General features: G+C 41.7%; 1 protein-coding gene across 2 annotated transcripts in view; it reads left to right on the top strand.

Annotated features, from left to right (window-relative positions):
• The window catches only part of LOC117417189 (metalloprotease TIKI2-like), a 74,151-nt gene that overhangs the window by 39,087 nt on the left and 18,354 nt on the right, over positions 1–16,710 (top strand). For both annotated transcript variants that reach the window (XM_059035181.1, XM_059035182.1), the window contains exon 4: positions 3,695–3,869. In XM_059035181.1, the coding sequence (XP_058891164.1) occupies positions 3,695–3,869 (175 nt within the window). The remainder of the gene's footprint in view (positions 1–3,694; positions 3,870–16,710) is intronic.

The following is a 16,710-nucleotide window of genomic DNA, read 5'->3' as shown; positions in this document are numbered from 1 at the left end:
CGATGTTATCAAAACTAAGAGATACTTACAAATTAGATGGGCCTGTCTCTAGCAGAGGGTTTGCTTAGTTATAAATATATACCGAATCTTTCATTCAAATCTCATGACAGAATCGCACTCTTCCTAATTACACTGTGTTGCTCAGCAGAGCTTGAGCTAAGGAAAGTCATTCTGAGAATTCCAATGTTTAATTAAGGTTTAAACATTTATTTTCCTTTCATTGTGCTTGTCATATAAACAGAAGACTCTGTGAACGCCCAATGGAGAGCTGTGTTTATTTCACTCATTCCTGTAGTAACTACAGCACTCCAACATGGTTTCGTAGAGTCTTCTGTGTATGCGCTTAGGAATGTGCCATGCATACAGAATGGGAAGATCATTTTAATTGTTCTTATTATTGTGGTCGAGTCAAGTTTAAGTCACAGAACATGTTATAGTAAGAACAATCCATGTTTAAATTGATCTCCTGTGGAGAAGTCTGGGCAGAAACTTGCAAATACAAAATTCATCACGGTTTAAATGACCGCTTTTATACAGGGTGCATTGTTCCATTACTTCTGGGTGGTTATAGACGTTACACTGTTTGCTCTCCTTGCATGCAGATAGTATTATGTTTGGTTGTAAAATATTGTCATCTCTTTATGTGTTTAAAATCTCGTTAAAAACTCCCTCTGGAAATACTCAGAAAATATGATGACAGGGAAATCGCTGGTTTACATTTGAAGCCAGTTCTTTCCAGCCCATGATATAAAAATGTTAAGCTCTGATTAGCTTTATTAAAATTGTTACTGGTTCCCCTTTTATTGGTTTGAGCATATTTTGCTTCCTTGCTTTTGGTCTCATGGTCTGATTTCATTTAGATCGTTGGAGTGAGGTTGAAACAATAATACATATCTGCGAGAGAAAAAAGCTAGGTTATTTAATAATGAACCGGATTTCCATTGAGTCAGTATGCAATTGCAATGCGCTTCAAAAAAATATCCAGGATAACTGATACAGACTTGCCAGCTACTTAATGCTAGTTTATAGTTTATCAATTTTCTAAACATTTATTACTAGTAAACTAAAATGAGGCTTTTACAGGTGGAAGCCTTTAGTGAGCAAGTAGTCTGAGTGACGTTATCCAGCAACAAACTCCCCGTCCCCAGTGGTGCTGCTTTCCTAGAACAAGGAGAACATGTCAGGGGACCGTTCTACTTGTGAGAAGTCTTGCTCGTTAAAATATTGAGCATATTCTTAAAGAGAAGATGATTATCAATTCAGGAATACCAAGATGTTTAGTAAGTAAGGGGTCTGAGTGAGGAAAACTGGGCAATCTAATCCCTAGCCCTTGCTGTAAATAATGTGTTGTTGCAGCTACTGTATATATATATATATATATATATATATATATATATATATATATATATATATATATATATATATATATATATATAAAATGACATGCATTCCAGTATGTAAATTAAACATCAGAAAAGTACATCTGGATAAAGGAAGAATGGGATAAAAATCAGAAAGAACAAAATAATACTGTATTTTCTTGTCATCGACGCAACTGTTTTAAAATAGAAATATAAAAGGACCTCATTTAGTTCATTTAGTTCAGCTAATGTGCTCTCAGCAGATAGCATATCTTCATGGATTCTCTCTCCCCTCTCTTCCCTTGTTTTCATAATGAGCCTGATGAATCATAACGCTGCCTCCCGTGTAACTCATTAAACCCTGCTTGTGACGCTCTTAGCAGACCGAGCTGGCACTGGAAGAGTTACTGCAGTAGATAATGCTAATTGGGGCTGGGTTCTGGGGGGAGAGCAGAGGTAATGGGAGGACATCTGGAAGCTTTTCACATGATCTGAGCAATCTGACAGAACCAGAAGAGGGGTAATATGGGACCCCCTCTCCCTCCTAGTCGACCCATTCATCATCATCACTCACCTACGGCTAGACTTTCTACAAGTCACGCGCATATCCCTCAGGATACCCAAATCGAGAAACTGTTTTTATATCATCAATTCGATTCGGACTTCTTCAGTGTAACAGCAATAAGTAAGAACCTTGATTCACTTTCTGCATGCAGGTGCAGAGCTGCTTGTGTGTATCTTAACACAACAACCACACAAAGCTGGTGGCATCAGAGCTCTTCATAATGGAAGGTAGCCAAGTACAACCAGAGACTTTCTGGAAGGCTGAAGAGACAGCCAGAATAAAAAAAAAAAACATTTAAAAGATACAGACACAATTGGACTAATGAAGTGCTTGTCTCCTGACTGGTTGAGCGCTCCCAGCTGTCGCAATGGAAAGGGAATATGTGGGGATTGGGTGGGAGAGAGGAATCCTTTATCTATTTATATATGCTTAATTCAATGGGTTACTTTGATTTTCAAGAGATTATGAATCAATGTAATCACTTTGTCCAGGATTAGGGCCCCATGTTTCAGTATTTAAAATTGCTAGTATCTAAATAAACATCAAGCAGTTATTACCAGTAATTACAATTGTTACAAGATGTTACAAAGTCATTTCATATCATTTGGGTAACACTTTACATGAAGTGTCTCTAAATACTGTGTATTTACATAGTACTTACTTAGGAAATACATGTGTACCTACAATGTTATTATGCATGGTCACAGTGTAGTTAATTTGTACATCTTTGTGCACGATATAACACTAATCCTATCCCTAACCCTAACCCTAAACCTAATCCTATCCCTAACCCTAACCCTAATCCCAACCCTAACCCTAACCCTAATCCTAACCCTAACCCTAACCCTTTTACAATTGTGTTCTTGCATATATCGTGCAAAAAGAGAAGCAACAACCATCACTGAAGACCCCCCCCCCCCACCCCCACCTTGCAAGCACTAAATGAATCACAGTAACCGTGAGCGATTTTAAACAAAGGGAGCTCTGCAGTCCAAACCATGTGTGTGAGGTTCTACAGTCAGGTATTCCCCTCTATGAAGATGTTTAGGAGCTTCTCCTCGTGGACTGGAGGGAGTGACAGAAGTTAACAGCTCTCTAATGGAGCTCCAGTGTTCCTGCATCTCTCTCTCAGGCTGGAACCAGAGGGGCCCCCGCGGTTACCCCCATAAATCAACAGGAAAGCTGTCTGCTCAGTTGGAAAAATGTGGAGTTCATCACGAAACTCCGAGGCAGTGGTGGAACTGATTACCAGATGCATTAGAAGACTGGATTTAATCTCACCGTGATAAAAACAAATGTTATGGCAAGAAATCTCAAATCTGCTTGAAAAACTGTTCAAATTACACTTTGCACCTGCTCCTGAATGCAATGTCAATGCGTACCTCCCAGCACAGTGTCCAGTGTTGAAGGTTTCTGTCATCCCTCATGACCCCAACACTCTTCTTGTAGCTTCTCTCCAGCTCGTTTCAACTGCAATTTAGAGGGCTTTCTAATTCGCACGTATTCATCACTAAGGCTGTATTTTTTTTCACGGTTATCACGGATTTCACGATTTCTGTGACATTTGTTGCATAATAACTGTAGACAATGCTATTCTGCTTTAATAAACATTATGTTTAATCGTGAAATATCTATTTTTAGACCATGATGTGCCGTGAAAAATGAACCAAACCAGTTCATCCGTAACCATCTGCAGAATATTTAGTGCATTTGTTACCATGGGTTCGTGCGGTAACACTGCCAGTAACACTCTGTGTTTCTCCTCCAGCTCCCTCACTTCATCAACAGCTCCCTCCCCGACCATGAGCGCATCACAGCCCAGCAGATCGACAGCTACTTCCGACAGGAGCTGATCTACAAGAGGAACGAGCGCATGGGCCGTCGCATCACTGAGCTGCTCGAGGGCAACCCCGGGCAGGCCTTCTTCTTCGCCTTCGGGGCAGGTAGAGAGAGGAATCACCATGACTACGACCCAGGGGCCTTGTTCAAATCCGGAGAGTGCCCGAGTTAAATGGTCACTTATCTTATCAGCAGAAAATTCATTAAAAAAGATATACTCCCCCTGTGGTATAGAGGCTTTTGAAGTACAGTAATCCATCGTGATTCGCCCTCACCGTTTATCAGCATAATCAAGCTCTTCAGCAACGATAGTTTAGTATTGAGCAGAGAAGATTAGTTCAGAGATTGTAGATCCTACCAAAGTGTTCGTACACTGTGTTGTATGAACTCCATGTGCTACCATTGCTAGTCATGTCACGTGAGCTTGTCAGTGTGTTGATATGTAAATAAATCCTGTTTGCCTGTGGGGTGTATCAACTTCAACCTCTGTCTCAATCTCCTGCCTGTCGCTCAGCAGTGAATGCACACATCCACAGGGCAGATGGCTGCTCTGTCGCAAGCATTAATACCCTGAATCTTTCTAAACAAGGGGTTTAGGGGAGCTCCCTAATAAAATCTGAATCTCAAAACAATAATTGTGTGAATATATTAATTGTTACAGCTGTGTATAATGGTATTTAAAACAGGATTTGTTTTACATATCCGCCCTTACTCTGGTCCCGGATACGTGACAGATTACTGTAATAGTGTTTATTTCAGGGTAATTCACACATTTCGTTAATTCACGGGTATGTTTTTGGATGGTGTTTTTTAACCCTGAATTATTTTTGTTGAGCTGTAGAATGTGAAATGAAGTTATACAGTATAATTCAAATAGGAGCTAATTTGTTGAGTACACATGAGAACAGGGCATATTTTTTTACATGGGACTTTAAAGTCCTGTCAGTACTTTAAGAAGTCTTAATGGCAATAAGATACGGCCTTGAGGTCCCTCCCGGACTGAAAGGGTTCATTGTTATTTTTTATTGGGAGAAGCGTGCATCTTATAATGTGACTTGCTGTAGCAATGGAATCCAGTGAATCCTGTCCCTCGCTGCACACAAGCACAAAAAAAACATTCCCTCAGCAAAGGGCAGGGGGAGCTGTTGAGCACGGTGGGATTCTGCCTTCCCTAATAATCACTTTGTATGGAGGGAGTGTGAACTCTGATATCCAGCTTTCCCCTAAAGCTCTAGCAGCAGCCCTCTGGGTCCCAGGGCAGCTGTAAAGATTAATGGCACAGTGAACAGAATAAAATAAATAAAAAAAGAAGCGTTGAGTTTTTCTGCTCCTCGTTCCTCCTTCCACGCTGCGCTCACGCTGTGCACAGTTCACACGAAAGGGAGGCGGTATTTTCTCTGGCAGAGGACAGCCATAAAGCTCGGAGAGCCTTGGAATCTGAAGCTGTGGTCAAGGTGAAGTGCCTTTTCCAGAAGGAGTGTTTACCCAGACAGGCTCGACTCTGAGACCACATCTTGCATCCAGCAGAGTGTCCTGTTTGTACCCTGCTTCGGGGGGCTGGACTGATTTATATCAGCGGGCCAGTGCACAAGTGATGCCTCTTTAGCGGCTCGGAACTTCAAAAGGCACTGGGATGTTGTTGTTGTTATTAGTAAACTCTCTTGAGATTTGAGAAGCTTCTGTTAAGTCTGCTTAGCTTTTTCGAAGCTCTGAAATGTTTCTGTGATCCACTGTTTAGGTATTGAGCTGTATTTCTTTTTGATCTCAAGTAGCAGTCCCAATTCTCTTACCACACCTGGTTTACATCTTTGCTTTCCTGTTCCTAGCTATTGAAATATGTCGGCCCTCAATGCACTGACGTTATTAGGAGCATTCCTGATGCAGTAGACACCCATCACACTGTTAATAAAACACTAGCTTGTTTCATTATGTGTGCTGCGTGCTGACTTTGGTGATCCGTTCTCGTTTGATAGGCTCTCTCACCCCCCAGTGGTACCTGCTTCTTTTGTTTAGACAACTCCCTTACCATTACACAACTGCTTGGAAAGTCGTATGCAATTTAAAAAGCTGAAATATGATTCATGGTGATCGCAGTATTCCTTCCTCTGTGCGTTTTTCACTCTTACTGCCTCTCACAGTTATTTGTATAATGCTTCTTGAACTGGATCCAGCTGCATAATGTGTGTATTCTTTGATTCAGCTGGCGGTTTTTAACAGTGTTTGATTTCACAAGTGGACAGAGCATCGTAAGCTATTATGTGTAGATGTTTTAATGATGTTTAACGGATTCGATTTGCTAATTTTACAAAGATTGTTTTAATATAATGCTGTGTAAGCCATGGTACATATTATTTTAAGATAAAACGCAACTGTGGTTGTACTACAGTAAGCTCTTCTCTAGACCCATTTCTGTTCCAGGAATTGCCGTGTTTTTAGGGATCCATTTTACTTCATGTACAGTATATAAACTTCTGCATTCCGTCTGAAAGGCTATTATGCCCCTGGGAGTACCATGTAAATGGCATGTAAGAACTGCAATGGGAGGGGTTGTAGAATTGCATGTGAGAGAAGGACACATAGATGATCATGTGATATGATTTGCAGTTGCAGTGTAGGGACACTAAATAGTCCACATACAAGAGCACTGTTAGATACAATAATGTTACCAAACGCTTAAAAGGATGTCCAGCTCTCAGCTGTGCCCCCCCCCCCCCCCTTCAACTGCTTACTCTGTGAGGGGAGGGGTGGCTTTTGGCCCAGTGTTCCAGACATAACACAGCTGGTTAGAAACACACTTACCATGGAATATTTCATTTTTATGTGCATATAATTTTACCACATGAGATAGCAGAGGGAAAGATAAATCAAATTGCGCATTTAAAAAGAAAAGTGTGATTTCTACAACTTTGTACAAATGAAGTGCTGGCCTTCCTGCTGTTGTTTGTGCCAGTGAGGCACTGCCTGGAAAGTGCGGAGAAGAAGCAGCAGCGAGGCAGCAGCTCCACGCCGTCTACAAGAACAGCAGAACCTGTTTCATGTACAAACCGGGCTGTTGACTTCAAATGAGCCAGGGAGGGCTGATTTTGAGAATACACAGACAGACATTCATGAGAAGTGTCCACGAATAGGAGCTGTGTTGCATTTTGCAGGCGTGGAAAAGCATTTCAACTGTGAAAGAGCAAGCGACTAGTTTGTGACTTCACCTTTTGAACAGAAGAAATGTGTTCTTATTTAGTGATGCTAAACTGCACTTCCAATATCACAATTATAGTGATTTTTAAATTCCATTTCCATTCGATAATGTGCTGAAAAACGTGAGGAGCGTAACATGTGGGTTTAAGTCGTCCGTGTAGATCTGCATTACCGCAGAGAGGAAACTTCACATTCAATGAATTTGGAGTTTGCATGTAATGAATTAAAGACAGCTGACACACAGCCAGTCCCCTCTCCCGACTCAGAGGAGCAGCATGTGCAAATCATTTCTGTTCAAACAGGCTAGTGTTTGTTGGTTTGACGGCTGTGGGTGAACATTTTAAGAATAACAGTTGCCAGCTTATTAAAAAAAAAAAAAAAAGTGGAACTAAACAAGTGCTAATTACTGTCAGTCCCTGGCGGGGGCCCCAGATCTGTAACGATGCCTGCCTGTGCCATTGCCTCGTCGCAACAACATGTAATCACAGTTATTTTGGTTCTGATTGTTTATCTCCCCAGACACAAAGCTGAGTGCAGGATGATTAATTTCAGTTTTATTGTACGTAACAAAGTACTAGCGCTGAGAACTTGGAAGCAGTATTTAAATGCCTGTTTCTATGCGATCTGCATTTTGTTTTCAATGGAATAAAGAAGATTGGGTTGTAGGGGCTCCCAAGTGGTGGTAAAGGCACTCCGCATGGAGTGCAGGATGCGCTCAATATCTTGGGCATCGCCGGTTCAAGTCCAGGCTATTCCACTGCGAACCGTGGAGGGGAGTTCCCAGGGGACGCCGCACAATTGGCCGAGCGCCGCCCGAGGGGGGAGGGTTTAGGTTGGCCAGGGTGTCCTCGCCTCACCATGCACCAGTGACCCCTGTAGTCTGGCCAGGCCAGGCGAGATCCCAGAAAATGAATAAGGGATTAAAAGAAGTGAAGTACACTGTACTGACGCATACCTGCTGTACCTCCAGTTCTGGTTCAATACAATAAAACTGAACAATGTGTTTGTCAGATTGATGCAGACACCAGTGCTATTGTTACCAACCTGAATTTTACCTTTTTTCCCCTCTCCACTAAACATGTTTTTTTTTTTTTTTTTTTTTTTAAAGTGTAAATCAAGTTTTCTTTTGTATTGCTGTCATTACACTGCCTCAGCACAGACACACCTCATCTGTGCAGTACACATTCAAATCCGACCTTTTATATATCACACACCTTGGTATTTTCTGTTGCTGGGACTTGGATTGTGTGATGTATCAAAACACTTTTTTCACCATTTCAGTGGATTGTTTGTTGTATCCTATCCCATGTTCTCTGTGCAGTTGAAGCTTGTTAGAATATTGTTTTTTGCTCAGAGATTGAATGAACAGTTTACAGCTGAAGTCCAGTCACAGTGCAGTCTAGTGACACTTCACTGCCAGGGTTTGAAGTAGTTGAGAGTATTCGCTGCTCATCGTTTTATAGAGCTTGTGTAACGGCCCCTTGAACTGTCTCTGTCTGAGTGTGCTTCTGGAGCTGTCCTGTCGGTTACAAATATCTGTGTGTGGAGGGGGGATGTATGTATATACATTTTGCATTGAGGGATGGGTGGCCTGAAACATTGCCTTCTCCAGCCAACTACTAATACTGGAATATCTGGAATATACCGGATGAAACTATTCAAGAGAACTAAATTCACAAGCACTGAGCAAAGCCAGGCTGCATAGAGGACGCTGCTTTTCATTAGGAACGCTCTCTTACATAGCGGACGCTGCTTTTCATTAGGAACGCTCTCTTACATAGCGGACGCTGCTTTTCATTAGGAACGCTCTCTTACATAGCGGACGCTGCTTTTCATTAGGAACGCTCTCTTACATAGCGGACACTGCTTTTCATTTTGAACGCTCTCTTACATAGCGGACGCTGCTTTTCATTTGGAACGCTCTGTTACATAGCGGACGCTGCTTTTCATTAGGAACGCTCTCTTACATAGCGGACACTGCTTTTCATTAGGAACGCTCTCTTACATAGCGGACGCTGCATTTCATTAGGAACGCTCTCTTACATAGCGGACGCTGCTTTTCATTAGGAACGCTCTCTTACATAGCGGACGCTGCTTTTCATTTTGAACGCTCTCTTACATAGCGGACGCTGCTTTTCATTTGGAACGCTCTGTTACATAGCGGACGCTGCTTTTCATTAGGAACGCTCTCTTACATAGCGGACACTGCTTTTCATTAGGAACGCTCTCTTACATAGCGGACACTGCTTTTCATTAGGAACGCTCTCTTACATAGCGGACGCTGCTTTTCATTAGGAACGCTCTCTTACATAGCGGACGCTGCATTTCATTAGGAACGCTCTCTTACATAGCGGACGCTGCTTTTCATTAGGAACGCTCTCTTACATAGCGGACGCTGCTTTTCATTTTGAACGCTCTCTTACATAGCGGACGCTGCTTTTCATTAGGAACGCTCTCTTACATAGCGGACGCTGCATTTCATTAGGAACGCTCTCTTACATAGCGGACGCTGCTTTTCATTAGGAATGCTCTCTTACATAGCGGACGCTGCTTTTTATTTGGAACGCTCTGTTACATAGCGGACGCTGCTTTTCATTAGGAACGCTCTCTTACATAGCGGACGCTGCTTTTCATTAGGAACGCTCTCTTACATAGCGGACACTGCTTTTCATTAGGAACGCTCTCTTACATAGCGGACGCTGCTTTTCATTAGGAACGCTCTCTTACATAGCGGACGCTGCATTTCATTAGGAACGCTCTCTTACATAGCGGACGCTGCTTTTCATTAGGAACGCTCTCTTACATAGCGGACGCTGCTTTTCATTTTGAACGCTCTCTTACATAGCGGACGCTGCATTTCATTAGGAACGCTCTCTTACATAGCGGACGCTGCTTTTCATTAGGAACACTCTCTTACATAGCGGACACTGCTTTTCATTAGGAACGCTCTCTTACATAGCGGACGCTGCTTTTCATTAGGAACGCTCTCTTACATAGCGGACGCTGCATTTCATTAGGAACGCTCTCTTACATAGCGGACACTGCTTTTCATTAGGAACGCTCTCTTACATAGCGGACGCTGCTTTTCATTAGGAACGCTCTCTTACATAGCGGACGCTGCATTTCATTAGGAACGCTCTCTTACATAGCGGACGCTGCTTTTCATTAGGAACACTCTCTTACATAGCGGACGCTGCTTTTCATTAGGAACGCTCTCTTACATAGCGGACGCTGCTTTTCATTAGGAACGCTCTCTTACATAGCGGACGCTGCTTTTCATTAGGAACGCTCTCTTACATAGCGGACGCTGCTTTTCATTAGGAACACTCTCTTACATAGCGGACGCTGCTTTTCATTAGGAACGCTCTCTTACATAGCGGACACTGCTTTTCATTAGGAACGCTCTCTTACATAACGGACACTGCTTTTCATTTTGAACGCTCTCTTACATAGCGGACGCTGCTTTTCATTAGGAACGCTCTCTTACATAGCGGACGCTGCTTTTCATTAGGAACGCTCTCTTACATAGCGGACGCTGCTTTTCATTTGGAACGCTCTCTTACATAGCGGACGCTGCTTTTCATTAGGAACACTCTCTTACATAGCGGACGCTGCTTTTCATTAGGAACGCTCTCTTACATAGTGGACGCTGCTTTTCATTAGGAACGCTCTCTTACATAGCGGACGCTGCTTTTCATTAGGAACGCTCTCTTACCAGGCTGCAGTTAATCTCCTGTAATCAAGCGCTTTATCCTGCAGAGATTTCTCCAGTCACTTTTCTTTTTCTCGGTTTTCTGTAGGAAAAGACTGCTTTGCAGAAAAAGAAAACACAGCCCTCACCGCAGGATTTGAGTAGTATGTTTGATTGTTTAACTAATCTGCTGCATTAGTGGATTGATGAAAGTGCAGTGACCTATAACTCTAGTGAAGGAGTCAGCTATGGGATATCTGTGAAAGTGCACTGACCTGTCACTCTAGTGAAGGAGTCAGCTATGAGATATCTGTGAAAGTGCACTGACCTGTAACTCTAGTGAAGGAGTCAGCTATGGGATATCTGTGAAAGTGCACTGACCTGTCACTCTAGTGAAGGAGTCAGCTATGGGATATCTGTGAAAGTGCACTGACCTGTCACTCTAGTGAAGGAGTCAGCTATGAGATATCTGTGAAAGTGCACTGACCTGTCACTCTAGTGAAGGAGTCAGCGATGAGATATCTGTGAAAGTGCACTGACCTGTAACTCTAGTGAAGGAGTCAGCTATGGGATATCTGTGAAAGTGCACTGACCTGTAACTCTAGTGAAGGAGTCAGCTATGGGATATCTGTGAAAGTGCACTGACCTGTAACTCTAGTGAAGGAGTCAGCTATGTGATATCTGTGAAAGTGCACTGACCTGTCACTCTAGTGAAGGAGTCAGCTATGAGATATCTGTGAAAGTGCACTGACCTGTAACTCTAGTGAAGGAGTCAGCTATGGGATATCTGTGCTTTACTTCCTCTGCAGGTTGATCTGGATGACAGGACACAATGCCTCAGATTCCAGGCTGCTGTCCCTCCCAACATTCTTCTGAAGCTGTAATTCTAAAGATCGAATTCCGGACCGTGTTTGATGTATCAATCATGGGTATATTGATGTTCTATTTGAAAGTGCTGCTGGTTTACTGACTGCTTGATTTGTCTTTCTCTGAAAAGAACAATGTACAGTATTACAGTATGCACTCAAGTCCTGTCGCTGCTACGTAATTCACATTTATTCTAGTATTTCTACCACAGATGGAACCGATATTGCTCTTTCTACTACGCTGCAAATTCACGGTTTTTAACTTAACATCAGCAATAAAAGTAACAACTATAAAAGAAAAATCATATTAAAAGACCAGCAACAACCATGTATAAAACAGAGGACTAAATCAAGTACCTATTTGAAAGAGGCCCTGAACCCAGCCTGCTGTCCTGAGTGGCCACCCCCCCCCCCCCCACCTCCTCACGGAGTCCAGCCCTGTTGGCAGGGAGCCACAAGGACCCCCACTGTGCCCGCTCGCCCACATCGGCCCTGCCAGAACCTGAGAATCCACAGCGGGGCTACAGGAGGTGTTCCTGGAGGTGCAAGGGCTGCCTGAATGGAGTCGCTTGTATTGGGACTTTTCCACAGTAAACAGCCTATTATTCTTGCAAGGCTTGGCACAGGAAACCATGCAGGGACAATTTTACCATTTTGTATTTTATATGCAATTATCAGTGTGATGCATTACCTGCCAAAAACACCAGGTTCCAAAGAATGTTAGGTTTCATACTGCGCTGATGTTTGTAATGCTCATTGAGGGACTTGAGCTCTGCAGAATTGATAATGGAGTGTTTACATGCTCAATAAGGTGCCTGAGAGAAGGGAATAGAGTGTTTTACTAACGTTTGATTGTGCTCCAGAGTCGAGGTGGAAATACTTCAGTTCAGGGTTATGGGAGGGCAAATGGCTGTGTGCTGAACAGGATTTTAAAATAGCATCACTCATCCTCTGTTTGTAACGGTTCATTTATCTTATTTACTGATTTTTGGAGGCATGAGATCCTCATTATCTCATACCATTTATAAAGATGGGGACCGCATCAATACTCATGTCCACAGCGGTATGTAATGATGCGTGATCAGTCATGGTTAGTTTTCTATTTATGCTTTGTCAATTAGTAGACAGCTTCAAAGAAATGCTCTGTTTTCGGGCCAGCTCCTGCACTCACACTTAATCAAACACATCCATTCACCTGCTTTCCTTCTAAAGGAGTGCGGTTTTACTGAGAAATACTGACAGGGTTTGAATTGATTTTTTCTGTTTTATATATGCAGTTGTGGTCAAAAGTTTACACACCCCAATGGAAATTTATAATTTCTAGAATTTTAGGAAAAATATTTTTTAGCAAAAGTTTTGCTTTTGTGGATGAGGAAAAAAAGTTACAAGACATAGATGTCTACAATTATTTATTTCAGCAATTTTTTTTTTTTTGCAGAACTCTAAAATTGCTAATTCAAAAGATTCATACCCTTTGATGCTATGCTAGTATAGTCTTACAAGGTGGTAGAAATTTCAATATGATGATGCAGAACCTAATTCTAGAAAAGTCTAGAAAACGCTGGATTATATGTGAACATTCTTAGAGAGTATAAAAGGGTTGGGCATAGGGTGATTGCTGTCATTACCAATAAGTCAATATGGGAAAAAGTAAAGAGCTATCTGAAGACCTTAGAGAATTATAACATCAAGGTTCTGGAATGACCTAGTTAAAGTCCTGATCTGTTTTTTTTTTTTTTTTAACTGTGGTGCACCTCAATGGGATCGGAGAACCAACACATTCAGTACAACAATCTCTGTAATGGGAGCTAAAGTAAGGATAACTGGAAATGAATAACTAGGCATTAACCTTGTGGAAGTGACATAAGAGCAAGATACCTTTCTGGAAGATAGAGCCATTCTTACAGTAGAATTCACTACTGACACAAACAACTTGGATCTTAACCCATGCAAATGTATTTCAAATGAACCTGGTACCGTCCTGAAGATCTAGGAGCCAGAAAATTAATTTCTGTGTTAAATACTGGAGATCCAAACATACAGTAATAGGGGGGAAATCTGTGTGTGTTTAATTCTCTGTCTGTAAGTTCCCGGTGCAGAAAGCACTGGGATCCCAGTAAACAAGGATAGGAACCACACTTTTGGAATCGAGCAGGTTCTGCCATCCTTGTTTTTGCAGACATCCCTGACGTCATGTTTTTCCGGCTCTGTGTGCGTGTGTGTGTGAGTGTGTGTGTGCGTGAGCATGCGTGTGTATCTGTGTGTGTACTATCGTGATGGGGCACATGTGGCGCACATTTGTATAGATTATGGGCAGTGTGTCTAATGTGTGACAGTCGTTATCAAAAGAGCCAAAAGAGGCAGCCAGGCAGCCGCACAATCCCTCCGGAGCAGTATTATTAATTCCATCGGGGCAAAACTAGGAATCGGGGAGCTGAGCCGCTGATCAGTCCAGTGTGGATGATGGATTGGTGCTCCCCCACCCCACCCCCTAGTCTGTAACATGTTGTTGGGTGTATAATTACTTATTTCCATTTTTTACAATATTCCTGCATTTTTCTCTGAATAAAACGCAATGCTGTCACCCAGACGGATGTGCATGGAAGTTGCTTTGTGTGCTCAGTTTCAGTTTGTATAATAATCCCGCTATCCATCTCCCTGACTCTGTCTCCATATATACACATGTGTGTTTACTGTATGCTGCACAGTAGTATGTTAAGTAAAACAAACCATGTACTGTTGATGATAGAGCATTTAGAGAATCTGGCTAAGTCAAGGGTTTTGAGATGAAGTCTGTAATGGGTTTCAGGAATAAACAGATTTTAATCAGGTTTCTGTAATTTTATCTAAAACCCTTCACCCCAACACATACGCTGTGTTCCCACATAGCTGAGTTTAATAGAACAAGTTGTGTCATTGTTTGTCTGGGTCTCTAACAGATTTGTATTTTGTGTGACATGATACTGGCATGTGGAGTATGACAGTACGGGAAATGAACATGTTTCTGTTAGTCATCGGCTCCAGTATTCAGTGAGTTCATTCTTCATTCAAATCTCAGTCTGGATTGAGATGGATGGGTTTTCAATGGCTGTCACGCAGACACACAGAAGTATAACATAATATTCACAAGTGTGTATGTTGAATCCCTCTTCAATTGATGACCAGCAAGAAAGAGAATGGCCTCTCTTAATATCCACTGACATTTTCCCCCGCCACAGTTTTTAATCAATCAGTCACCCTTTCTGCAGAGCTCACAGGAATACCACCCTGGGCTCCAAGTAACCTGGCCTCAGCCAAGCGCAGACTGAACCTCTTTTTAAATATTTACTGGGACACAATGCCAGGTTTCCTTCTGCCTCAGCTGCTCTGTGTCTCTGAAACTCTCTCCCCCGGTCAGACAGTCTCTGTGCTTTGCAGCCCCTCATTGAAGCCCTCCATCCATCTTCGTCCCTCCACAGAAAAGGCTTTTAACCTTCCTGGGTCGACAGTAGCACTTCTGTGGAGTGTCTGGAACATAAGAGGAATCTCAAGGCCTCACGTTAGAGTAACAAGCTTTGACAAAGTTACAAGGGGAAGATCATCGGTTGGCTGCACTAAAGACAGTACACGGTAACACATTTCAAAGAAAATGACTGGTACAACAGGTTGGAGAATCGTCCGAGCAGCTAAAACAAATCAAAGATTAACAGCCGAGGACTTAAAGAAAGATTTAGAAGCATCAGGCATAATAGTACACGAAATAACTGTACAAAGGCACCTGACCACAGAAGAGTTGTGTGCACGTAGACCACTGCAAACCACTTTTAAAGAAAATTCATAAAACAAACTGTTTAAAATTTGCCAAGGAATATGAACAGGAATCTGAAGATTCTTCAATAAAATTCTCCAGTCCAATGAGGCTAAAATAGAACTTTTCCCCAATATGGACCATATGTTACCTATATGCACTGTGGCTAATAAGGCTCATAGTAAAATGGCTGGAATGGCTGTAACTGCTATGCAATAGGAGTCTTACTGCCATCCCTGGAGCAGACTTGCCTATAATTAGCAGAACTGTCCTGTCATGTTCTGTTGATGGCAGTGCGCGTTTGTTTAGATTTTTGTTCTGATGACTGAAGGAACTCAATATGACGTCAGCCCACAGCTTGACATTTCACAAATTGTATTACTGTCTGACAATATTGAATACAGTTCATATGTCTTTCTTTTTCTCATTCCCAGAGCTATCCTGCTGCTTCCTTCATTCTATTCATTTATAACATGCCAGACGCACTTTATTTAATTACCTGCAGTTTTAGGACTTGCCAAGATGTTCTTCTTCTTCTTCTTCTTCTTCTTCTTCTTCTTCTTCTTCTTCGTCTTCTTCTTCTTCTTCTTCTTAGTATTATTAATATTCTGTTTTGACTGGCACTGTTCTGGGTTATGCAGTAACATCAGTATAAAAATCCTAAATGCTTGGCTTTGGGGGCTGCTATTACATATGCTTTGTATTGGTAGAGTGACCAGATTTTCAAAGCTCAGAACCAGGACACATTGTTAAATAATTGATAAGACTAATTAAAGCATTTACATAGAGGCTATTTAATGGTCATTTAAATAGCAATCCTCTCACTCTTAGTATTATCTTTTTTTTTTTAAGTAGCTAGCTAATTTCAGTACATTCCCGGTTGTATAATTTGTGACTAATTAGTTTAACTTGCCATATTGTGTAAGTATTGCTACTTTTATATTGAGTTTATTATTATTAATACTACTACTACTGCTACTACTACTACTACTACTACTACTACTACTACTACTACTACTACTACTACTAATAATAATAATAATAATAATAATAATACTAATTCCATAGATGGTCGTTAAAAATACATTTATGTTTTTTTACTCACTGTGTCAGGACGGCTCTGTTTATTTACGTTGTTGATGTGGTTTAACCTGGTGGATTCGGATGCTTGCAGCCTCTCGCTGCTCTGTGTGGGCTAAATCCTGTCAGAACTGAACAGCTACAAAATCACTGTATTACACATAATTGTAGATTCATATTGAATATAAGCTAAATGAAAACACACGGCACACTGAGGAATAAGCATGAATGTCTGTGTTAATCACTTTATAAAAATAATGTTCTTGATTACTCGAGTAACCTTGTTTTATTTGATTTTGTTTTCTGTGCAGGTGCTGTAAACTAAGTTA

Source organism: Acipenser ruthenus, chromosome 12 (genome assembly GCF_902713425.1).
Source record: "Acipenser ruthenus chromosome 12, fAciRut3.2 maternal haplotype, whole genome shotgun sequence".
Lineage (NCBI taxonomy): Eukaryota > Metazoa > Chordata > Actinopteri > Acipenseriformes > Acipenseridae > Acipenser > Acipenser ruthenus.
The sequence above is the reverse complement of the archived record's forward strand: the minus strand, read 5'-3'. Positions and strand labels throughout refer to the sequence as shown.